The following is a 25,361-nucleotide window of genomic DNA, read 5'->3' on the forward strand; positions in this document are numbered from 1 at the left end:
TACACAACCCAGAAAAAGATTGTGACATCACAAATTGGATCATTTTCGTTTTTGTATAGCTGGATCAGGACAAAAAGAGAGAGAATCTTTTTTCCTGAAACTTGAGGGGGCACATTTTGTGAGTAAAACACATGAACATTTTGATTTTGCACAATAGGTGACCTTTGAGAGACCTGACACAACACATACACACTTACACCAGCTTGTTAGAAACGTTTCATTCCCTTGCCTGTACCCTTCAACACGCCCTTCACCAGGTCCTGCTGGCCAATAAAGGTCTGTGAGCATGTGAAAGTACACACATGCAGTGCGTAGTGTACACACTCAACAGAGGGAAGACAGAACGAGCTTAGCTGAAGTCAGCAGTGCTACCTCTATCTGTTATTTTCTGTGCAAACACATAGAGGAGATTTCCCTTAAGAGCAAGGGAGGAAAGGCAAAAAAAGAGAATGATGTGTGAAGAATAAAAGTCAACATGGGAGTAGTTAATGTCGCTGAGAATTAAAGCAATAGAAAGCAAAAGAGAAAGTATGCCAGTAAGACAGCGATACATTGAAAGCACAAACATGTTATCACAGTATACTTGTTGTGTGGAGACATAAAAAGTATGTAACTGCAGAAATTAAGACATTGTTAAAGTACAGCAAGTTTATACATGAGTGTCCTTAGTGGCACCTTATGGTGATAAGTGGCTGAGTTAAAACGTAAATATGCATACTGTTTATCTCTTAGTAAACACACATGCATGGCTGCAGTTCATGTGCTTCAGGAGTACCAAGACTTAGACCTTGCACAACTGTGTGTACTTCTTTTTACGTGCACTCAAATTGAGGTACTTTATTTATTTTTCATATTATCAAATCAGTGAATTTGTCTTGAGTGTTTGGTCATGTTTCTGACGCCACAGAGTAAAAACAAGCTATTTTTTAAAATGACTGTCAATAACTGCAATCAGAGGACTGTTCTTTGCGATTACTTCATCATTGGTTATCAACCCAGTTTTCATCTCTGTAACCCTTTTTTAATCTCAAATAGATTTAACCTGGGGGAGCACAGTTATTTCATATATCAAAACGATTTTTATTTGCTTTTGCACTAAGAGCGCCGATCACAAGAACTTTGAAAACAGATTTTGTCGTAGCTGCAGCAAAGAACACATATCCAAACTGCAATAATGTTTGACCTCTTTGACCATGTCAAAACCCATAATATGTGCCTCTTAGGAGGGCAATCTAACTCGATACCAAGTAAAAACTAATGATGATGATGATGATGATGATGATGATGATGATGATGATGATGATGATGATGATGATGATGATGATGATGATGATGATGATGATGATGACTGTGGGTCACAGACCCTATGGTACACCAGAGGTGTGAATTTAACAAATTCACACATAGAAAGGATCCTTTTTGAATGGCTCCTAAGAGAGCAATGTTCAAGGATCAGCTTCAATCTCAATGTATAATACAGCAACATGAAATGCAGTTGTAACCACCTCCGCACACACATAGAAAATATTCAAAAATATATGCAACTATTTTTAATTAGAACAGAATAAGACAAGGTAGGAAATAGAATAATAAAAGAAGGAATATATACAGTTTCCACACATTTTGCAGATATTGTTTCAAATTAAGTATATTTTGTGTGTACTGTATGCAAAATTCACAGATCTAGTGCAATGTATACTACAGGGTGCGATAGGCCTATAACATTCTTAGAGCTGAGGTCTATTAGATGTTCAAATCCATCAGACTTTTAGTATTCATGAAACATTCTGTTAACTCCATTTATTAAGATTTATACAGAGACACTGGAGATTTGAGGTTAGCCTGTAATATGAGAAAAGCATTTATTTCCACAAACTCATAATGAAAATGTCATAACAAGGCTTTTAGAGAGTTCCCTTTCTCTCTGAGGAACAGGAAATAAACACTGAGTATGTTACATTTCTACCCCACTCTGTATGTCTTTCTCACTCTATGCTGCATCAAAAAAAGAGGAGAATAGACAAATTATTACTATTAGTATAGACAAGTGCTTTAGCATTTCAGGGGAGATGGAAATGGATGGCTGCAGAAAACAGCAGGGGACTGGGGATGAAATATACCTCTCTCTTTCCTTTCCTTTTATTTATTTTTAAACCAGGCTTCATGTGGCTCTGTCGTTTACAACCAAGCTGCCAGCCTTCTGCTGTTTTAGTTATTATTTAACTCCTCTTGTTTTAGATTGAATCGTGCACAATCAACGCACGTCTCCAAGTATGCTTAATTAATTACCTAATTTCAATAGGTTATCTCTCTCTCTCTCTCTCTCTCTCTCTCTCTCTCTCTCTCTCTCTCTCTCTCTCTCTAGATGCAGTTGGCGCTGCTTCACGCGCAAAGTCGCGTGCCTGCTGGTCAGTGCGTCTGCAGTCACTCTCAGCAGCTTGTACCGTAATCAGCTGTTGCACACGCCAGGAGGGAGAGCGAAAGTGTATATGTGTGTGTGAGAGAGAGAGTTGAGAGTATAGAGATGTCTTGAGATGGATTACCTGATGGACCTGGTTGTCCATTACGCAGAAGGAATCTAATTCCTGGACATTAAAAACTATGGATACTGATGTAAAAAAGACTAACAACGAGGCATAAACCGCGTTTATAAGAAAGGTAAGAGCGATAAAAGTAAACATCTGATTGAGGCTATCTCATTTGTGTATATAACATATTTCACTGTGCCGTCCGATCTGTGAATTCATCACTTGTGCTGCAGGCTGTTGCGCATACTGTGGCAAACAAAATAGTGAAGGTGTCTGCCAAAAGCTAGTGCTTCATGGCAGATAATTATATGTTTACTAATAATAAATATTAAAACCTATTTTCAATCAAATGTGGGCTGTGACAAAGTGAAGCCTGATTTATTAAACAAGAAAACGCTTTTTAACTTACATGTGCTACTGTAAGATAGGCTATCAGTGGACTGGAACTTGCCATAATAGTGATATGATGTATGATTATTAACTAAGCAAGCAAGCCACATTCTCTTACTGTAATTTAACACTTGATGTGACTAACTCATATCGAAAATGCATTGATACTTCAGGGTTAAAAAGTGTAACATAATTCATCATATCTAAAAACCAAAAGTGAAAATATGTGCTACAGAATATATTAACATGATATTTTTCGAATTCAAGTAAAATCTGACATTTCTATACATGCGAAGAAGAAGATGAAGGTCATTTTACCTGTAACTCTCATTGTGTGTCATACCGTTATGCGTAAAGTTTCTATTACCAGGTGACAGGGAGTAGAATATGGATGCTGAGGGAATCCAACACGCCGACAGAGACATGGAGGCCACTTCATGGCCTTTTTCCGTGACCACCGACTGGCAGGAGGACGGAAACGAGACGACGGGGAATCAGTTCCAGCAGCCCGACTGGCAGGTGGGAGGATAAAGATCAGAGATACAACTTGAACTCCTATTTTAGTGCATCCTCCAGAGCCCGAAACCGTTTAGAGGATCAAATCAAACGAGACAGAATTAATTGAAAAAAGAGTACAATATTAAAAGAGGTTTTATGAAATAATTAATGCTAAAAAAATGTTTTGTAAATATGTCAAAGGTGATAAAGTCGGTCCTTAAGGATGTGTGAATAATCTATAAATCATGTCTATAGTGATCCTTTTGTGATAGTTTGTGTGTACCTATCCAGGTACTGCAGATGGAAATGACTCATAGCTAAAACAAAACATACATACATTTGATTGTAATACTAATAACAAAATCATAATTTTAATAATTTGAGTACATTGTTCCTGTTACATAAATATTATGCAAACACAAACTTAACCGAGACCACACATTAAGCTTTATGGACAGAATGAAAGGGCAGAAAATGATCTATTAATATGTACAAAACTTTTTTCCTCTCTGCATCTCCTTTCCTCCATCCTCTCTCCTATCTTCTTCTCCCTTCTCATCTAATTACTTCCGGCCTTTTTCTTCTTTCTTTGCCTGTCCTCTATAAGTATCCAATTCCACTTGTCTCTCCCACGTCTCCACCTCTTCCTTCTGAACTCTCTCCGTTCTCCTCTTTTCCTTTTCGTCTTCTTTCCTCTTCTCTCTCTTTTTTCCTCTCCTATCGCCTCTTTTCCTTTCTCCTCTCCTCTCTTTCTCTACTTTCCTAACTTTTATTTTCCTCTATCATCCGCTCTTCCTCTCTCAGGTGGCTTTGTGGGCTATGGCGTACTCCCTCATCATCCTGGTGTCCATCACTGGCAATGTGACAGTGATCTGGATTATTCTTGCTCACAGACGTATGAGGACTGTGACCAATTACTTAATCGTCAACCTGGCTTTCTCTGACGTTTCCATGGCAACCTTCAACACTCTCTTTAACTTTGTGTACGCACTTCACAACGACTGGTACTTTGGCCTCGGCTACTGCCGGTTTCAAAACTTCTTCCCCATCACGGCCATGTTCTCGTCGATTTACTCGATGGCTGCCATCGCAGTGGACAGGTAAGAGAGAGCTCTAAGAAAACCTCAGATAAGGTCTGACTTAACATTTCATTTGTGAGTTACATGATATTTAAGTGGTTGCTCTAATCCAAACTGCCATTACAATGAACCAAAGTACTTAAGACACTATGTTGTACCTGAAAGTATAGGCTCTAAAGCAAGAACTCATCCTCTTCTCTTGCGAAGCCTCATTTAGGAACTACATTATGCAAAGTGTAAAAAAGGACAGATGACCAATTAGTGAAACAGTCAACTCTGCAGTGCAAGAACCAAGTTGTTTTTGTAAATAACCCACTCAACTGGTCCATTACTACTCTATGATGTGTTTTACAGTACTTATAGTGTATACATGTGTTAACTCTACAGGCTGATAAGTACAAACTGTGTTGAAAACTACTATGGTCTTTGGAATAAGGGCAAATACAATATTTTGTACATGTCTATGTATCCTTGGGCAAGATACTTAGCCCTGAGTTGCTGCCGATGGCATGGCCAACGGTGTGTATGAATGTTAGCTTCCCTAGAGCAAGTGGTACTCCTCTGTATGAATAAGGTTTGCATGGGTGAAAAATACCCGATAAAGTGCTATATAAGCACAGTCCATATACCATTACAGATAAAGGCTGTAGTGTTAAATACACACCTTTCTGAAACAGTGTCAACACCAAATGAACATTATAAACTTCACAAAGTTATCATTTATGTCAGTGCTGTTGTATTAGGCAGCATTTGATAGCATGAATGCACTTACGTACATACTAATACCGTTTTTTAGAGGAGAGAGTAACATTGAGTTTCATGAGTGCATCGACATTTACATGATATAAGCCCCTCTGGCTCAGGACAGATGTAGTGATGAATGACCCAAAGGCTAATAGGGAAGGATGTTATATCTGCTCATGCCTAAATAACTCCTCCATAATCGTTCCCAAATGTGTGAAGTCATCAGTTTATGAGACATTATTCAGGAGCAGCAGCCGGCAGAAAACAATCAATCATGGAAAAACGTGATCGAAAATCTGAGGTAATACTCTGCCACCTCCATATTGTTTCAACAACCCTCAGGTTCCACCTATCTTCAAATGTGTGTGTGATAAGAACATAGACTTTATATATAGATTTGAATAGTGCCAAAAATACTGGTTTAAGAGTAATCTGCGAATGAAAAAGGGAAGTGAGAGTCAACATTTTAAAGTATGCAAAAGACCTGAAAATTGGTTGTTTTACACAGAAACCTTTTAATCTAAATAATAAAGTATATTTTATTATTTGTATTTAGATGACAAATTAAACGTAGTTATCTTTGAATTTGTGCTCAGCTGACCTTACAAAATAACAAAAACAGAAGACAATGAAACATCTTCAATGAACCTAATCAAATGCAAGTCACACAGTCTTAATCCATTTGAGCTAAGAATAGTTGCAGAAGCCATCAATACATTCATGATGTCAGTCGTGAATAATTCAAAGGAATGGTTTATAGTTATAGTTTAATCATTTGACTGTTATGGTGATAATACTGAGAAAGGCTGTTAAGTAAAATAATATAACTAGATTGTATAAGATGAGTGATAGATCGCCTTGAGTGATGCACCAGAGGGCACTACTTATTTTAAATAAAGCACATTTACTTCTTCATGCGTTAAGGCTCTTGTCCTCTTGTCCAATTCTACAAAAAATACACACAGTAGCTTTTATCCACGATCAGTTTTAAGGCACGTTCCTGTAGTTCACTATAAAAGTGTATTCAGTTGATTTCATAAAGTCATTATGAGACATTTACACAAGATGTCTTTTTTCAGATGATTATGACATTGTCATACACAGACATGGAGGGAGAAATAAAATATCATATTATAACTTTGGCAGCTGGTCAGGACATAACCACAAACAGAAAGACAGAAACTAACATAATGACAGAGACAGAAAATGTATAAAATGCAGGTTTGGTCATGAAAAAGCCTCTTTGTTATAACTCTCAAAATGCCCACAACCTTGAAATAATACCACACGAAATATAGAGCTGTTCATTTCTTTGTAAAGGAGATCTCTCTTTTCTAAAGCAGATCAACGGTTTAGTTATTTTACTAACATATGATTCAGAGTTAGTGATATGATTTATAAATGAAAAAAGGGATGGATATTTTATTCAACATTTTCAGTTAGAATTAAAGCCCATAAAGCTTTTAGGGCCGAGAATAATGTGTTCAGAATAATGGATTAAAGAGAAAGGCAACACAGACGAAACCACCACTTTATCATCTACAGTAGAATGCAATTAAATATAAATGATATGTATTAAAACCGGACTTTGATAAAGCCTCTCAAAGAAGAAAAACTCAGCGATTATGATTAACAACCTCAAGTAATGAAAAGAGAAGAATTACTTATATGGCAGAGATGCTCGCACACAGAAGATGTGTTTTAGGAACCACTCTGGTCTGTTCCTATAACATCATACTCTAAATGAAACACTCCATAAATGAACCTTTTTATCTTGTGTCAGGTACATGGCCATCATCCACCCTCTGAAGCCCCGCCTCTCCTCCACCTCTACGAAGGTTGTGATCGCCCTCATTTGGATCGTAGCAATCTTACTGGCTTTCCCTCAGTGCTACTACAGCGTGACAATATTTTACTACCCCAGAACTGTGTGCATGGTCGACTGGCCGGACGATTATGGAGGGACACATCAACTAAGGTGAAGAAACGGCAGACATTTACAACAAGGAAGGTGTATAGGCTAACAGAAATGTATCAGCACAAAGATATTGTCTGCATGACAGGTGCACTCACATTTAAGGGGACAGTCATGCAAATCAGTACAAAAGTTATTAAAATTCACATATTTCTGAACATCTGTTAGTTGAAGCCAACATTTATGTAAGGCAAGGCAAGTTTATTTATATAGCACCTTTCAACACAAGGAAATTCAAAGTGCTTTACAAAAATGAAAGACATTAAGAGCATTAAGAAACATATTATAAAAGGGCATTTAAAAATACTCATTCAAAAGCAAAGATAAAAAAACATGAATAACAAAGTTACAGTGCAGTGTGAGATACACACATCTGAAATGTTTAGGTCTGACTCTCAATCATTGCTAACTTTTTAGCAGAAATAGTTTTCTTTGACCTCACTTTCTTTCTGCTTTCTTTTTTAACTTATCCGTAAGTTATTTCAAGTGTTTCATGCTAAACGAACAGCTCTGTTTTCTGTTTTTCAATCCCATGGTTGGACACCTTCAGTTGCTATAATACATCTAAACCAAAAACTATCTGTCAACTACTCACTGATACTAACCAATGCAGGCTTGATTGACTTGAATTAAAGGTTAAGATTGTTTAGTCGCTTTTAAATGTTGCTGAGGCCGTTAATGGAGTTGGTTTAGAAAGCTTTGTTGGAAGACAATATCACAACCAAAGGGACACTACAAACAATCTGGGCTCACAACCCCTAACAATCTCTGAAACCATTAAAAAAATGAAGCTTGTTGTCTGTTTCTCCCTCTGCAGTTATCAGTTTGCAGTGATTTTGCTGATCTACCTGCTCCCTCTGCTGGTGATGCTGGTGACCTACAGTTTAGTGGGTCAGTCATTATGGGGTGGGCACATCCCTGGAGAGGCGAGGGACCATTACCACAGCCAGATCACTGCCAAGAGAAAGGTCACACTCTTATATTTGTATACTGTCATAAAGTACAGTTCTAGTCTTCTGATGTCACATTATCACTATTTTCAAAATGCTCAGATAACCGTGGCTAAGTAAAGCTAACGGTGAATCGAACACAATTACATGAGAGTGAATTTAAAATATGACATTATTGGCTTTATATATGTATTGGCTATTATTCTCTCTGTGATTTCCGACAGGTGGTGAAGATGATGGTTGTCGTGGTCTTGACCTTTGCCCTCTGCTGGTTGCCCTACCACATCTACTTCATACTGGGATCCTTTAACAGAGACATTTATAAACAGCATTACATCCAACAGGTGAGCAGCTGCCTTTCTGCCTGTTTGAAAATGTAACAACCTTTATTGTGAAGCCAAGACAGGAAAGTATCTTTGGTCTCAACGCACTGAGGAGAAAACATGACATAAAATAAAATAAATGTAACAGTCATTGAATGCATGTCCTTGGTGCAAAGCCTTGCCTCTCATGTTTAAGTGTACTATAATGTTTTCCTTAACACCTGAGCTGTCTAAACGTGTACAATAGACTGTACATTTTGAATTAAAGAACATTTTCAAATTTAATTTTGCCAGGTTTATTATATTATACAGCCTAAGGGGACAAACTCAAACAAGAGTAGAGGGGATGTTTTAATCGAAGATAATTGGCCAGGCTTTGCTGTTTACAGCTGTTCATCATCATTTAATCATGGAATTGCTTTTGTTGGCGGTCTATTATGCTTCTTAGAGTTAACAATCTTACCCACCAGTTTATATTTACTGCTGTCGAGTTCCTATAACAAAGAGAGATATTGAGCCTACCAAGGTTGCTCTCTATCTTTCTGATTTATGAACTGGGCATCATGTTTCCTTTCTTTGTCAGGTGTACCTGGCTATATTCTGGTTGGCGATGAGTTCAACAATGTACAATCCTATCATATACTGCTGTCTAAACCAAAGGTAAAAGACATATTCACACTAAAGTTCCAGTATCCCAAAACTTGGGCTAGAAAACGAATGATCCTCTCTCTGCAGGTTTCGTGCTGGTTTCCGTCATGCGTTTGTTTGGTGTCCTTTCATCAAAGTCTCGGAGGAGGACAGGATGGAGCTGCAGCACACACACACCTTCAGAGCTACCATGAGCCGCAGCCACCGCAAAGACAGTACATACATACACACCTCCATCAAAACACCCAACGCCTTTGACGCAAACGCAGCTATCAACAGTGATATCAACTCAGAAAGAGATGCTTGCATGCAGCTTAAAAAACAAACATCATTAAACACATACAGCTCAAGCAGCACATGTGCAGATACAAGATCTCCAGCTGACACACTTCTACAGCACAACAACTGAAACCAAACATGATGAGGACATCACCATAGAAAATAATTGGGTTTTTGAGCTGATAATAATTAGATTTCATCCAAAAGGGGAGATCCAACAGGGTGGTGACTTCATGTGGGAGTTGTTTAGATGTGGCTTTGGACCAATAACCCTTTTTTTTCGTTTAAAGAGGAATATCAATGAATGTGACAGGTGGATGTTTTGCTGTTAATACCAAAGTGGTCATGGAAATAGAGTTATATGTGAAGAAACTACATCTGCATGAATGAAAACAAGAGTTTTATTCTCGCATTGTTAGTGTTTGCTGTTTTTAAAAACGTCTGTAGATAAATCCATCCATGATTCATTTATCTTACAGAAGCCTTTTTCCTTTGTCCTCCCTCTATCATTTACATTCACTAACTACGCTTCTCCTTCGAGAAACTGTAAATTGTGGATATCTACAGAGTGTGAAACTGTAGTCTTTGTGATGTTTCTTTTCAACAACAACGTACAATGGATGAGAAGTCCTCTGGCATCAGCAGCAAGCCTTAATAATGTGTTTTTTCTTCGACATGGGACATTTCATATGTCTCACCAATCTTAAGACACAAAGTGCTTGTAACTGTAAAGTTATTGGTAACATAGTTAAAGCAATGTTTGTTCAGCTTTCTGGTGTTCAAAGTTAGCACCAATGTGCTGATTAGCTCTTGTTATTAGTGTGGGATTGCCTTGAGCTTATAATAACACCTTCATTAAGGGGATATCTTTGCAGTTTAGAATATGAGTCTGAGGAGCTCTGCTGTATCAATGCAGCTTTTAAAGACGTTACTCTCCTGTCACTTGAAATAGTCGAACAAAAGTTTAATTACAACTTGCTCAATTTATTACATTGAAAGACACAGAATTAGCTATTTATAATATGAACTGATTTTCTAATCACCTATCTTTACAGTTTCAGTTGACAAAACAAACACAAAACTGATTATAAAATATTTTAGAAGCAAAATTAGCCTTGATTATTTTATAGACTTTGCTGGATGTTTCTTACTATCAGTTATATGGTGAGCATGTATCTTTTATTGTAACAGTCTTTAAACATGTCTTTCACATAGTGTGCATTCAAACAGTACGTTGCTCGTGTATTGTGACTTCACACGTTCCTACAACTGTAATATTTTAATATTTTTATGTTCATGGTGGAGTAGAGTACACATTACAAATTAAAAGTGCTGCTAATTAGACAAATGTGATGTAAATGTAATCTATTGAGTGTATTATGTAACATATTTTGATGAAGTGTAAATGTAAATAAGGTGATATGTTTGTGCACATTTAGTATGATGATAATGTTGTAAATAATGTAGCTTGTAATTGTCAACATTTCAGAATGGAGAGAAAACCTTTTCATTTCTTGTGACAACTTTTACTTTTTAAAGTAAGGCGACAAAGTGAAACATGTATTGTTGTCTACAGAAATCAGCAGGGTAGAAGTTTGTGGCCGAAATAAAAGTTGATAATATGTTTAATAAATGTGAGTGTGCGTGTAATGGTCCCTCAGTTCTCCTCTTGTTCAAATGTAACACAGGGGTCAAATGGGCGGTGCTACTTTGTTTTTAAATCACTTTTACTTACATTCTCTCATAGCTACTTCATTGTTTAATGAACCTCTGAACACACCAACAACCCATTACAGTACGTCTTGCTGTAATGTACCTAGGCCAACTAACTGAAAACACAACTTTAGAAAGACATATTTATTTGTTGGCTTCAAGTAAAACCACAACAGCTCTAAACAAAAGGTCAAATATTCAATGACATATGCATCCCTTATCATTTTAATTAAGACAAGGTATGCATATGTCATTGAATATTTGACCTGTTCTTTAGAGCTGCAGTACTGTAAGCAGAATCCAGTCATGTTTGGCTAAATAGATTAAAACTCTTTAGTTGTATTTACACAAGTTTGTCTTTATTTATTGACTGACAGTGTTTGACAGACAGTCTGGGTTTTGTGAACACAGAAAACAAGATTAAAGTTTCAGACTTTTCTAATTTTGAGAACATCTAAAGGCAAGGTGGTATAGCTGCTGGAGTGGCTGGCCATCTTTACCCTGGCAACAGTAGAGCAGCGTAGTACGAAGGAATGAAAATGTAATTTGCTAGGATTCATTTTGTCTGTAGCAGTTTTAAATGGGTGCTTAATGTAACAGAGCAGCAATTAATAATGCATTTTATTTATATAGGCGTCTTTCAAGGTCGCCATTTGTAACCTAACAAATGTAGCCATTTATGTACTGTAGTATCTCACATCCTGTGCACCACCATTAACAGTTACCTGTGAGCTATACAGTGCCACTATGTTAAAACATTTTGTGCTCTAATGTGCAGAGAACCTGCTAGCCCCTACAATGAAAATATCTCACATAAATGCCAGTGAATAAAGTCGCCAGTCTTTCAATAAGTATCATTTATACATTATCACAGATAAAAACAAATTACATTGCAATAATTGTGTTACTTGAATGAGCCATAGAGTAGTTCACTTTAACACCTTTCTGAGTCTTTAGGACGATACGGAGTACAGTGAGTGAGAAGCAATATTTCCAAATGTTTAAATACCCCTTCAAGTTTCAGCTACCTTATTCTTTTTAAGCAGTTTGGCCAAAGTTGTTCCAGTGGCATCTGTGTTCGCATCACATTCCTGTTTCATGGCTTTTGACTACGGTAAGTAGCTGGTGAGTTTTATTGTGATGAAGAGGGTAACCAGCACTTCTTAAGACAACCAGAGCGTACATACAGTAGCTGTGACGAGAGACAATAACAGGATTTCTACTTAGTGAAATACAAGTGCTCTTTGGACATATGTTACAGTACAGCACAAAGTAAATCAAGTAGAACACATTTAGCAAGCACGTTACATCCCCTGCAGATTAAGCATTGTTAAAGTCCCTCTGATTCTCCTTTCTACCCTCGAGTAGATTGTTGAATCCTCCGCTACAGGACCAGTACCGGCTGAGTGGACTTGGACTGTGTGCCTCAATATATTTTAACATTGCGCAATACAAAAATAAAATAAATAGCAACAATGTATATATAACATATTGTAGCATTTCTGGGTAAGATATTAGACATCTCAAAGCAAAAATATTCCCTTTAATCTTATTACACATTTATATATCATCTCATATCCCGTATCCGTCTTGAGACAGTGGAAACACTTTGGAAGCTTTTGGTTTTTATGACGCTGCATCCACTACACATGTTGCAAGGATAAATGTTTCTCCGCAATGCTTTTTGGAAATAGTCTGGAACCTGTTGTACTTGGTATATTGTAACAGACTACAATCATCAGAGGAATCCTCCAGATGGCGATGATAAACAGCTCATCATTACAGGAGCGTGTGAATCTTTCTAATAGCTACATTTTTTCACAGGAGCTGAATGTTCGCATTTGATCTCTACAGGTTTAACCTCAAACAACACAAAAACATAAGAGTCTGAGTATTGTTAGATATGTTAGTGCATGACCCTCTGCTATCTAACACCACAGAGAAAACTATCTCCCTCTCTGTCATTTAGACAGACTAAAGCAGCTGCACTAATGTGTGATACTTTGACTGAACAAGGGCTGAAGACGAGGGAAAGAAGAGGAGGGAGGAGAAAAGGGAGACACGGTAAAGTGTGGAGATAACAGGAAGACAGAAGAGGTAGTTTCTATTTATTGCTCAGCTCCTGTCTTAAGCGGCACCCCACGGCTGTGATGAGTGCGGCACCTTTCCCACTGCCGTCCTCTGACAGCAGGAAGTTGACGTTACACTTAGGAGCCAGTTCCTTTACCGTCTGGTGCATGACCCCCGAGAAACTAGACAGAGACAAAAGATTTGACATCATGTTAAGTGTTCATTTGTTAAGCTAAACTGGCCTGCGGCTCTTCTCATATCTGTTTTCTACAACTGGTTGAGCCGGTCTTTGTTCACATTTGCTTGTTGTTCTGAATAGCAATTTTTGTTCACTGTACTAAAACATAAAACAAGGCAATTTACGACATGATAGAAAGGCCTTTCCTATCTTTGTTTCTTTTAATTGTACAGGCTACAGACACAAAACATGGACATAATGTCGTGGATATTTTAACCTCGTCAATACTGTAAAGATGTACAATGAGAGTAATCAATAATAAACTGGTGAAAGCAAACAGAGTTGTCTTAGTAGTTCTTTATACAAGCTTGTAGGTACGGTCATGCAAAGTACAGAGTCGTTTGCAGGAGTGGACACAGGGGCAAATGTGTGTGTGTTTTATAGAGGACTGTTGCTGTGCAGAGAAGAGAAAGAGATAACTCTTTCTCCTGACTGTTATCTTACAATGCTCTCATAGGGAGAGCCGCATTCTCCAGGTACGACCTTGGCAGGAGAGCTACCGTGTGATACAACAGGCCGAGTTGACCAAACATTTCTCAGCATAATATCATCATTTGGTTTTACCATATAAAGTAATATAAGAAATTGGCACTACAATAACAATAACAGAACAAATAAAATACAGTCAGTAGGTCACTTCAACATTTCATAAACAAGAAAAATAGGTTGACAGTCCAATACCATCAAAAGCACATACCATAACATGGCAAGCATATTTATAGTTATAGTTCCTTTTTATCCCACTCTTCGCTAGAGCTGATTGTTACACCTTAAATTCAGATTTTTCCTTGATTGAGTTTTAAAACTAAGTATCTTAGCCAGAAGGATAATTGTATTCATTAACTGTGTACTGTCCTCATCCAAAAGCCTAAACGAAACACCAAAGGGAGTAAATACAAAATCAATATAAAGTGTCTTAAGCCAATTTTGAATCTCAGTCCACAGTCTTGCAACGTATGGACAATAACAAAATAAGTGCATCTGGTCTTCCTCTTCCTCCTCACAGAATCTACAAAATGCTGACGGTTCAATATTAGAAGTGTTGAGTGTTTTTTTTGTAGTGGTAATCTTGTAAAAATTCTTCAGTTGGAAGATTCTTGAATATGAATCAGCTGTTGTTTTGTATCTGTAAACAGTGATTATAAATTATTATTCTTGTATGAGGTGTACAGACCTGTTGTCGGTTTCCATCTTTTTTAAATGTACGTTTCCAGTTAGTTGGAATAGCTGAAAGCAGCTGGTTAAAAATGGGAAATCACATATCTGACCATACATACAGCAAAAACACTGATATGAAATTAAATTACCTGTGCTATCTAGTAAATCTTTCATACAATTATTCCTTACTACTAGAACATAAAACAAGGCGATTTAGGACATGATAGAAAGGCCTTTCCTATCATTGTTTCTTTGGCAGTTGAGTAATTAGTCTGTTGTTGATGAATTCAACTCACTGTGGATGTAGTTTGTAGAGGGTCCCGTCCACGCCCACAGTGATGTCCAGATGGTCCAGTCCTCGGTTCTCTCTGATCTTATCGACCACAGCCGCCATCCCTGCCCCACAAAGCTGAGCTGCACGATGGGACACTGCCCCACAAACCTGTAAATTATAATGAAAACATTATTATTATGGCAACACTGAACGGATCAAACCTGTCACAGTGTGTTCATTTAGAAAAGATATGTCACTTAACATGTGTATTCCATGTATAGTCCAATACACATGGTTTCTTTAACAGTACACCTCGCTAAATGTAATGCAGTCTAATAGGGAGGCGTTAAATCTACTGCATGGCCAGTTCAGAGCTAGTGTGAATATTCTCTTCAAACTCCATCTCCGTCAGTAAGGACACTTGATTTGTGTTGATAACTTCCACTGATTGAATGATGAGTATCAATGGTTGAGCATGACAATGGATTGGCTGTTAAACATGATTGTGTGCTTTAGTTTTTATTTGCCAACATTTGTATTTGGATATAGCTTACCCTTTTGACTATGATACTGTCATCACAGGAGCTGTCCAGCCCTAAGTGTTGCAGGATGGATCTCACTTGCAGCAGAGCTAATCTATCACTGGAAGAAAAAAACAGAGACATAGATGATGAGCAAAGGGGAAATTAACTTAAGTAGTTCAGTAGCAAAACAGCAATTTAAACTACAAATATATCCGCTTAAAGATGAATAAATTAGTTGCAGTGCAATCTACTATAAATGATCTGGTGTTTTTCACAGCCAGTTTAGAGACACAAACCGTAAACACTAAGAAAGAGCTCTTTTTCTTACCTCTCTATCTGTGAGAGGAACTTTGTCTCAAAGATGCCTCTGGTCTTCAGTGTTTCAGAGATCTGTCCTCTGAACAAGAATCCTCTCTTGGTCATGTCTATCAGGATGTTTCGCACAATTTCCCCGAGATACATGCCGCTGCACATTTTCTCATATCTGTAAAACACATATAGCGTGCATATGAATAAACATATAGATGCATCCACACATATTGGAAGTAATCTATACGGATATGAGTGCAGGAGATAAAGATGTGTGTGTGTGGATTTGAACCTTTGTTTGCCTGGATTCAGGGATAAGTCATCCACAGCGCGGTCGTACTCTGTCCTCATGTCATCAAGGCATCCATTGTCTCCGAAAGCCCCCCACTCCATGTTGACACACATGCGGCCCTCGTCTCCATCGATCATCTCAATGTTCCTCATCTCCTCCATGTAACATGCATTACTGCCAGTGCCTAGAAACAGAAGGACATGTTAGATTTTTACTGCAAAGTGTCCCAACCATTTCCCTCAAGGGACCCCGTTTCTATTATAGAGTAAACTGACAACCCCGACTAATGTTTAGTGACATATTTAATGGATATTTCATAGCATGTTAACTGCATGACATTAACAATGAAGAAAATAGATTTTTCTCTAGTGAATATTGCATCAGCTATGATCTGCCTGTTATTTTTAGTACGATTAAGTACGTTTTTATTTAACATACTGTAAGCCACATACTTTATACGTTTCTTTTTTCGACAAATTCAGTGTTTCTCCCCAACTATTGGCCATTGTTTTATTAGCTCCTTCATCGTTTTGGCTGCATACCTTTCGAATGAATGCGTAAATATAAGGAAGACTAACCAGCGATAAGTCCAATCTCACAGGTGGGTTCTTCGTAGGCACAGGTCATCAAGGTTCCCACTGTATCGTTCACTATGGCCACCACATCCAGCTCAAATTCCTACAGAAGAAAACATGTAATGATGCAACAATACAGTCCACTTGTAATCATTCAGAGCATGTATAACTACATGTTGCTGCTCCTCATATCATACCTCTCTCCTCTTAATGGCATCTCTCAACAGACCAACCACATTTTCTCCTTCACAGTCTGTCGCCTTGAAGCCCTTCGTCCATGTCACAAGGATTCCCTAAACACACACACACAAACAAGTAACATGTAAGTCATATTTTGCGTAGGATCTAAGGATCTCATGGTCTGCCCAGGACTCATATATTATACTCTGATATTTTGGAAACATGTAGGGCCTTTCTCTTGATGCAGCTGGTAATAAGTGTGCTATCACTGGACTGTAACCCAGCGGATTTTAAAAGAAAGTAAGAGACAGTTTTGCCAATTAAAAGTGAAGGATGTTTTAATCACTCACAGCGTCCAGGCTGGTCTGTCTGCAGGGGAAGGAGAAGGTGAAGCCCAGAGGAAGACGAGTGTTCTTCATCCCCATGTAGTCCAGGAAGTCACTGATACACTGCACAATGTGATCAAACAACTGGAGGAGGAAATATATGACAATATGTGAAACAACAGTATTTATAATAAAAACATTTTCAAAAATTGCTCAATTCTTGGCCTCAAGTCATTCGTTTTCGACATAAAACTTAAATATTTATGACTGGATGGACTAATTTGATGTGAGGCAATAATTAACCATACTGTAAGTAGGACTTTATAGAACAAATTAAAGCAATACAATGACAGACTTAATGACCATTTGTATACCGATTACTCACCCTAATGACCTAATAGATTTTTTTTGCATGCTTAAACAGCTCCCAACACATTAGTTTGACTTTACTTTACTATTCAAACATTTTCCAAAAGAAACAGTGTCCTTTTTTATGTGATACAAACTTAATACTCAAAACGTGTTTATTGTTTTCAAGAATTTTATATTTAAGATTCTTCACCAACATGCAAAAAAGTCTTCTTAAAGAATTCAAGGTGACATGGGATGAGTAGTGGATATACAAATCATCCCTTTGTGTATTCCTTTAATGAGTGTTATATGACTGTGGATGCAGCCTTGTCATTTACATTTTTCAGAGGTTTGAACTTACAGAACGGTTATATAATTTGCCTGCAGGCTGTGCCGCTCTGTCAAAGGGAAAGGTGGAATTTGGTGGACCTCTGTTAAATATGTTGTTTGTGTCACTAACATAACAAGGCAAGTTCATTCTTATTTACAGCAATAGTCTGAAGAGTAGTTACAAGCATATTGTACTCTGATCAACCCTTTATCAGTTATTTAACACCATACAGGATATCTTATCCTGGATCGATGATAGAAAACACGTTATAAGATGACAGATTGAGGTGTGGCTAGAGAAAAATATGCTTGACTTTGATGCTTTGTGAAAACAATTGTCCGCTTCATAAAGTATAGTTGACCCTATAAACAACAATACCACTTAAAGGACACAATACATACTAGAATGCTGTATTATATATACTATACAAATACAATAGAAAAGCTTTAACCTTTACAAAACGGATGAAAAAAAGTGAGCATGCTGGCATATGCAACTACAAATGTTTTCAATAAGTCCTTCCTCCCGAGTGCCATCAATATTCTCAACTCAGAGGAGAGGCGTTGAGAGGATTTAAGCCATTACATTTATATGAACTGTTTTCATATTTAATATGACATGGTCCGAGCGTTTGTTTTACTAAATGCTTGTTTTGGGTGAGCCGAAGAATAATCTTATTAAACAAAATAAGTGAAAACATTTCACAAAAATAGTGCCTTTTCCCTTCTGGCTTCTTGTCCGGAGTATCTCAGGAGGAAGGAAACACATGGAGGGGTAATAGTGAGGATTAAAAGGTGAAAAAGGGATTAGCCTCGGCCGGTGCACAAGAGTTAAGTTCAAATGTACGGTTTAAACACGGTCAACGAAATTCTAAGCCTGCTGTTTCCATCCTATCCACTTACCTCCAAGTCACCAAGCTTCATACCCCACGTCCTCCCTAACTGCCCTAATCTCCAGAGGTCAAGTTCAATGTTTACCCCCCCCCCCCAGTTTAACACATATTACAGGGTCAAGTGAGGCATTCTGGATCTCACCTCCTCCCCTGTGCCCTGCATCACTTCCAGAGGAATAGCGTAGATCTTGTTGTGCATCTCCACGGTTCTCCGCTTGCCTGAACGAATCTTTACCAACAGAACTCTGAAGTTGGTTCCTCCTAAATCCAACGCCAGGAAGTCTCCATGCTCTGGACAACAAGGCAAGCAGACAAGCAAATACATAAATAAACCAGTAACCATGGCAAACATACTAACACCTGAGGGATATGCCTTGTGCAATTCTGGAAAAGGAATAGCTGAAGACGTCAATGTAAAAATATAAATTCTTCTGCTTTTGGAGATTTTCCATGTTATTCTTGGGCACTTTGGTATTAATCATTTTCTACTGCTTTGTAACATGAAGGTTCTCCCTCTTAAATGTTACTTTTGCTGTTAATGTTGGCAATTTTTGTATTTATTCAAATAAATTAGTTTTTTTGATGATGACTTTCTGACGTTTGCAAAAGTGACGTAAGCTAAATGTGTATGACATTTCAGTCATAAAAGATCACTATTGGATAAGGAGTGGACTCTCACTCAGAGCGAGGTTCAACATGGTGTGTCATTTGTGTGTGTGTGTGTGTGTGTGTGTGTGTGTGTGTGTGTGTGTGTGTGTGTGTGTGTGTGTGTGTGTGTGTGTGTGTGTGTGTGTGTGTGTGTGTGTGTGTGTGTGTGTGTGTGTCACCTGAGCCATCAGGAGTGCTGTTCACAAAGGTTGGCAGCATTTTGACAGTAGCAGAGTCCTGAGTGCTCTTTGAAAGGCCATTTTGGATCTCTATCCTCATTCTCTTCTTAACCTGGAAACATTTAGGAGAATATTCAGCAGTAGTAACACAGTGAAAGACACGCACACACATACTACACACACTACAGTATGTATCTGTCTTTACCTCCAGCAGTTGTTCGGTCGACAGGAGGAACTCAGACAGTGTTTGGGTGATCTCTCGTGAGTGTTCGGCGAGGCGATAGGCCACAGCCGTTACCATGGCAGCTCCTTTCCCACTGCCGCTCTCTGAGAGGAGGAACCGAATATCAGTGTCCGGCACCAAACGACGGACCGTCTTATGGAGACGACGGGCATATCTGAAATACACATAAGAGACTTTAAACGCTGAGAAATGTAGACTTCTTTAGTCATAAGACACCACGCATTGTGAATAAGGTCATTGACATATCAAGAATGTACTTCAACAGATGTGCCAACAGAGCGTGTTGTATAAACAAATACTGGATCCACTCACTGTGGGTGCATCTTGTACAGAGATCCATCGATGCCTACAGTGGTTCGGAGTCGGGCCACGCCTTTGTTCTCCTTCAGCCTGAGCAGGATGCCGGCCAGCGCCGCAGCGATCAGGTTGGCCGAACGGAAAGACACAATGGCACAGACCTGAAGGACGAGGAGAGAAAATCATCAAGCAGCTGAAGAATAAGGTAAACTAAGCTCCTTTGATTGTATTAAACTCTTTGTCAGATGGCACATATTATGGCAGTATTCATGTACATTATAATCCTGTTTGCGCTTAAAAGCATAACATAATATAAAGTAGACATACCTAAATACAACAATAGTGCTTATATGATGTAACATTGTTCATCCTATTTGTATTATAGTTTTTTTGGCAGAACTACAGTAACTACAGTAATTCGATCATTAGTTATTACCCTCAGCTTTCTTTTAATCTTAATGAACTACAATATTTTTTAATCCATTATCAACCCGTATTTAATGTGCTATGATCATTGCTAACCCTTGCTGCATTTTCAGATGATTGTTTAGCACCTTGTAGTGCAACTTTTCGCAAAAGCAGCAATATAAATAACTATAGTTTAAGGTTATTCAAGCGGCATCTCTAAAAAAAATAATAACGGATTCACAAGCTTTTCAGCAACAATACTCACATGCTGCACAGCGATGCAGTCGTCATGCGAGGGCTCCACGCCAAGTCTTTGTAAAATCTCTTTGGTTCTCATCAACCCCTCCTTACTCCTAAACAGGAAAGACAGAGAAGCCATTATGGACTAGAAATATATCATTTACAGTTTTATGATTTAGTTTCATATCTAACTGCATAGAATTGTACTAATTGTGACTTACTTCTCTATGGCTGAGATGTGTTTGGTTTCGATCTTCTCCTTAGTGAGCAGCTCAGGAGTGATCCTCCCCTCGAACAGCAGGCCTTCTCTGGCCATCTTCACCAGGATCAGACGGACCAGCTCCCCCAAGTACATCCCGCTGACCATCTTCTCAAATCTAACACACAGGGAAAGGGAAAATGAAAGGTTGGTAAAACATATACAAATATTTTGTTAAATATGACTTAATGACCAACAGATAGACAATGGTAGTGATTTAAAATTGTGATACTAGTTGAGTTTTTAGCAGCATCTTCTACCGGTTTTCAATACCGTAGTCGATGGCACGATTTAGAATGCTGCTGTTTTTGCGTTGAAGCTTCAAGCATCTTACTTAAAAAAAAGGAAAAGCTTTGGCTCCCATGTAGGAAAGCAACTAAGGCATCCAGCCAACAACGAGCAATGCCGTTATCTCTGCATGTTATATTAACACAGTGCTGGAATTCTGTGAGCACTTGTTTAAACATGCAGTATAACTGGAATCTTGAAGCACAGCGCACAGTATTGACTAGGTCTAAGATTTCCATAACACCATACATCAGCTACATTCATTCAAAGGTAAAGTTGGAGGTACATCCCTGGTGTCCTTAAAGTTCCTGGTTACAAAATATTTGTTATTATTTTTATTTTTTTTAAATATAAATGAATAACCATATGGAAAATCCTAATAATAATAATAATAATAATAATAATAATAACTTAGATTTATATAGCGCCTTTCAGGGGACCCAAGGTCGCTTTACATGTACATGGGGGGTCATTATTGGAAAAACAGGAGTAAAAAAATAAAAATAAAAAATAAATAAAACAGTCAGACAAACAGTCAGACAGACAAAACAACAAAATAAATAAAATCCTGTTATACTTTCTCCATACCCAGAACAATAAGCAAAAGCTAATTGACAGACTGACAGCTGATCATCAGCTGATTCTGGAGTTCATTCAATAGATGAAGAACAAAAATAAGAGTGTAGCAGTTTTGGTTTGACATACAGCTGTTTCCCGGGGTTGATGGAGCCTCTGTCTATCTCTCTGTCGAACTCTGTCCTGATGTCCTCCAGCCTGCCGTCGTCTCCGAAGGCCCCCCACTCCGTGTTCACACACATCCGGCCCTCGTCCCCCTCCACCTGGTCGATGTGGCGCAGCTCCTCCATGTAGCACGCATTGGTGCCCGTACCTTACACAGAGAAACACATATCCTTAAAGGTCAATATATTGTAGGTCTCAGATATATACAAAACATGTCTCTGAAGTGTTTGGCTCCAAACACCAAACAGATCATTGCAGCATCCCATAATCCCCTCTGTTTCAGCCCTGTTCCAAAAGTGCTGATTCTCTGTCTGTTACTTTAGATGAAAATAAGGAGCCACTCCCCACGCCCCTCTGAGAGATATCTGGTTAAAAAGAACTCAATGGTGCTCTAGGAGGAGATTCAGGTGATAAGGGGGGGGGGGGGGGGGGGTTACCTTGGTTGGTGATTGGCTAATGGTTACACAAGCCAAAACATCGTTATGACATCATAAAGTGGCCAAAATCTGATCAGCTCGTTTTCAGACAGGTTTTTATATAAATGGATCGGGACAACAAGTGAGCAAATCTTTTTTCCTGAAACTTTCAGAAACTCTTTACACAGAGGGGACACAGGTTTATGTAGAAGAGACATGAAGAAGAGGGGACACATGTTGATGTAGAAAAGACAGGAACAAGTGGATTTTGCATAATAGGTGACCTTTAAAGTTTAATCAAGCTCTATTCTGTTTCTTCAAACTGTTGTGCCACAATGCCAAATACACTTTTGAATCTTTGTTGAGGTACCTATGATGATGCCGACTTCACAGCGCCGGTCATCAAAACCACAGGTCATCATCGTTCCCACGGTGTCATTCACTACTGCCATGATGTCAGCTTCATAGTCCTGAGAGAAATGAAAACACACACACACAAAAGTAAGTAAGGTTTATGGTTATATGCCCTTCTGCATCCCAGTTTGATTTAGAATAAATGATTTCAAAATTATTCCCATAAGTGTTTCTATGAAAAGAGAAAAAAATATATTTATACGTAGTGACAGAAAAAGCACAAAGGATATTTGGTATAATTATAAAGCTTGTGAAATTATTGTCATTTTAAACTTGTAAACTGTGGTGTTATTTTTGTATCGTTTGTTTGTTGTATTTAGAAAGTCTGGTGTTCAAGATGTATGTCCTGTACCAGAAAATGTTCAATAAATAAAGATAAATACGTAACTACAGAATGAGGAAGTGAGGCGTCACATGGTCAGAAAATGAAACCAAAGATAGGACTCACTCCTCGCTTCTTTATAGATTTGTTGAGCAGCTGGACAACGTCCATTCCCTCCACTCCACTGGCCTTGAAACGCTTTGTCCACGTTACCAGAAAGCCCTGGAGACAACAGAGAGAGAGCCACAGGAAAGTGAGATTGGGAAAGAGATAGATTTGATGCTAAATGGAGACTTGGCTTGGGTTAACTCATAATGTAAATGTACTGCAGTATAATCGTCAGATATTTGAATAAAAGATAACAGATGCAAAGTGTCGTGTGTCACATAGAAGTAGACAACATCGGCATCTGCTAATCAATTATGAATTGTGTTTTACCTCGTCTAGTTTGGTCTGCTGGCAGGGGAAGGAGAAAGTAAATCCAACTGGGAGTTTCTTGTCTTTGATGCTGTGTTTTTCCATGAAGTCACAGAGACACTCTGCCACATGGTCGAACAGCTGGGCAGAGGTGGAGAGAGGGAGAGGATGTTTCAGGCTGAGCTGCAGAGTGTGTCAGTGAGTGTATCTCAGTATAAACCTACTTTTGTTCCAGTGCCGTGAATGATGTCCTCCGGTGTGTCGTAGATTTCACTCTCCATCTGAACCGTCTGTTTCTTCTCATGGCTCACTCTGACCCGGAGGATCCTGAAGTTACTGCCTCCCAAATCCAACGCAATGAAGTCTCCCTTTTCTGTGGAGACGGGAAGAGTGAGAAGATGAGGGAGAAGTGGAAGATACAAGAAGAAGAAAGAAAGAGAGGGTGAAGTCTAAGGAGAGTGTTATTAATATTACCTAAGAGTACACTTCCTATTAGCACAGTTATGACAGGAAAAGAAAAACATGCATTATCAGTAGGGTTGCAAAATTCGGGGAATTTTCAAAGATGGAAATTTTCCACGGGAATTAACGGGAATAAACGGGAATTTATGGGAATAAAATGGGAATTTTCAAAATTGAAGGTTTGCTCTTCATAGGGAACTTAAATATAGTTGGGGAAAGTATATTTTAGCACAATTTTGACTAAAACAAACAGATGCCATTCAAGTACACTTGAATGTCGATGCCATTCCTCAATCACATGGGGTGAGTAATTTTTGTACTTTGTTTTTACGTGGCGCCGGTTAGGTTCTTCAGGGGGTGTTTCCAGGGGTAAGTTCTTACAATTTACTTTTCTCGGGAAAGAGGGAGGTTTTTAGGGTAATGTGTACGTTAGAAGGAAGTTCGACTAGGAGTAGCGGTAAAAACGATTTCGGAAAGTCAGTTACCCGAGAAGGGACCCGCGAGTAGCTTGGAATGTGAGACTCAGAAGGAGAAGTCACAGCTGACGAGGGTGGGAACAACGTCCTTACCGAGCACAGTCCCGAGTTTCTCCGGAATCAAACGGTCTTGACCGCGTTGGTCAAAAAGGCTGGAGTGTAAACAACTCGGACAAACGCCTTGGAAACACACCCACAAGTTATCGGTNGGTTATACAGTAGTGAAAATGTGATAGTATCATGGCATGCAAAAAGGTTTTCGATGCTTCTATGGTTAATGAGTTCCTAATATGTTTAAATTTGAAAATGTTATATTTCAGCTTTCTAGTCATGCTTCTAATATGGCTTTCAAAAGTCAAATTGGCATCCAAGATCACTCCCAAGTATTTGACCTCATTGACGTTTTCAATTATTTTAACATTCACACGAAGCTGTGGATGCGTGGTTGTTTTTTTCTTATTCGTGAATAGGGTTGCAAAATTCCGAGAATTTTCAAAGATGGAAACTTTCCACGGGAATAAACGGGAATTTATGGGAATAAACTGGGAATTTTCTAAATTGAAGGTTGACTCTTCATAGGGAACTTAAACATAGTTGGGGAAAGTATATTTTAGCATAATCTTGACTAAAACAAACGGATGCCATTCAAGTACAGTTGAATATCCATGCCATAGCACACTGCTTACTGCATGGCTATTGAGACCACACAAAGGTTCGCAACAGACTCACAAATGTGAGAGTGGAAAAACTGGTTGGCATTCGGGCAAACCTAAGGCTCGTTGAGCCTGACACAGAGCCATCCTCAACAAGGCTGGACAGCAGTGGCGGCTGGTGGAAAATATGTTTGGTGGGGCTGTTGATATAGTGAGTAAAAAACATTTTTTGGGGAGAAATGACCCCTTA

At 38.5% G+C, this 25,361-nt stretch overlaps 2 protein-coding genes across 3 annotated transcripts in view; one reads left to right on the forward strand and one right to left on the reverse strand.

Moving 5' to 3' along the window:
* The first annotated feature begins 2,460 nt into the window (after nucleotides 1-2,460).
* Nucleotides 2,461-11,055, forward strand: tacr2 (tachykinin receptor 2). Its single transcript, XM_010773287.1, has 8 exons — nucleotides 2,461-2,658; nucleotides 3,289-3,437; nucleotides 4,221-4,516; nucleotides 7,023-7,217; nucleotides 8,032-8,182; nucleotides 8,389-8,508; nucleotides 9,071-9,147; nucleotides 9,223-11,055. The coding sequence occupies exons 2-8, from the start codon at nucleotides 3,306-3,308 to the stop codon at nucleotides 9,542-9,544; spliced, it is 1,293 nt and encodes a 430-aa protein (XP_010771589.1). The 5' UTR covers nucleotides 2,461-2,658; nucleotides 3,289-3,305; the 3' UTR covers nucleotides 9,545-11,055.
* A 1,175-nt stretch (nucleotides 11,056-12,230) lies between these two features.
* Nucleotides 12,231-25,361, reverse strand: part of LOC104947367 (hexokinase-1) — a 45,708-nt gene continuing 32,577 nt past the window's right edge. For both annotated transcript variants that reach the window (XM_010773465.1, XM_010773394.1), the window contains 19 exons: nucleotides 23,745-23,893; nucleotides 23,542-23,661; nucleotides 23,230-23,325; nucleotides 22,738-22,837; nucleotides 21,916-22,099; nucleotides 20,885-21,040; nucleotides 20,689-20,776; nucleotides 20,031-20,176; nucleotides 19,680-19,872; nucleotides 19,475-19,586; nucleotides 18,790-18,938; nucleotides 17,098-17,217; nucleotides 16,765-16,860; nucleotides 16,571-16,670; nucleotides 15,993-16,176; nucleotides 15,720-15,875; nucleotides 15,422-15,509; nucleotides 14,890-15,035; nucleotides 12,231-13,379 (listed from right to left, as the gene is read on the reverse strand). In XM_010773465.1, coding sequence (XP_010771767.1) covers nucleotides 13,232-13,379; nucleotides 14,890-15,035; nucleotides 15,422-15,509; nucleotides 15,720-15,875; nucleotides 15,993-16,176; nucleotides 16,571-16,670; nucleotides 16,765-16,860; nucleotides 17,098-17,217; nucleotides 18,790-18,938; nucleotides 19,475-19,586; nucleotides 19,680-19,872; nucleotides 20,031-20,176; nucleotides 20,689-20,776; nucleotides 20,885-21,040; nucleotides 21,916-22,099; nucleotides 22,738-22,837; nucleotides 23,230-23,325; nucleotides 23,542-23,661; nucleotides 23,745-23,893 — 2,531 coding nt within the window. In that variant the 3' untranslated portion in view covers nucleotides 12,231-13,231. The remainder of the gene's footprint in view (nucleotides 13,380-14,889; nucleotides 15,036-15,421; nucleotides 15,510-15,719; nucleotides 15,876-15,992; nucleotides 16,177-16,570; nucleotides 16,671-16,764; nucleotides 16,861-17,097; nucleotides 17,218-18,789; nucleotides 18,939-19,474; nucleotides 19,587-19,679; nucleotides 19,873-20,030; nucleotides 20,177-20,688; nucleotides 20,777-20,884; nucleotides 21,041-21,915; nucleotides 22,100-22,737; nucleotides 22,838-23,229; nucleotides 23,326-23,541; nucleotides 23,662-23,744; nucleotides 23,894-25,361) is intronic.

The sequence above is a fragment of the Notothenia coriiceps genome, unplaced genomic scaffold, assembly GCF_000735185.1.
Source record: "Notothenia coriiceps isolate Sejong01 unplaced genomic scaffold, NC01 NC01_scaffold00000184, whole genome shotgun sequence".
NCBI classification, from domain to species: Eukaryota; Metazoa; Chordata; class Actinopteri; order Perciformes; family Nototheniidae; genus Notothenia; species Notothenia coriiceps.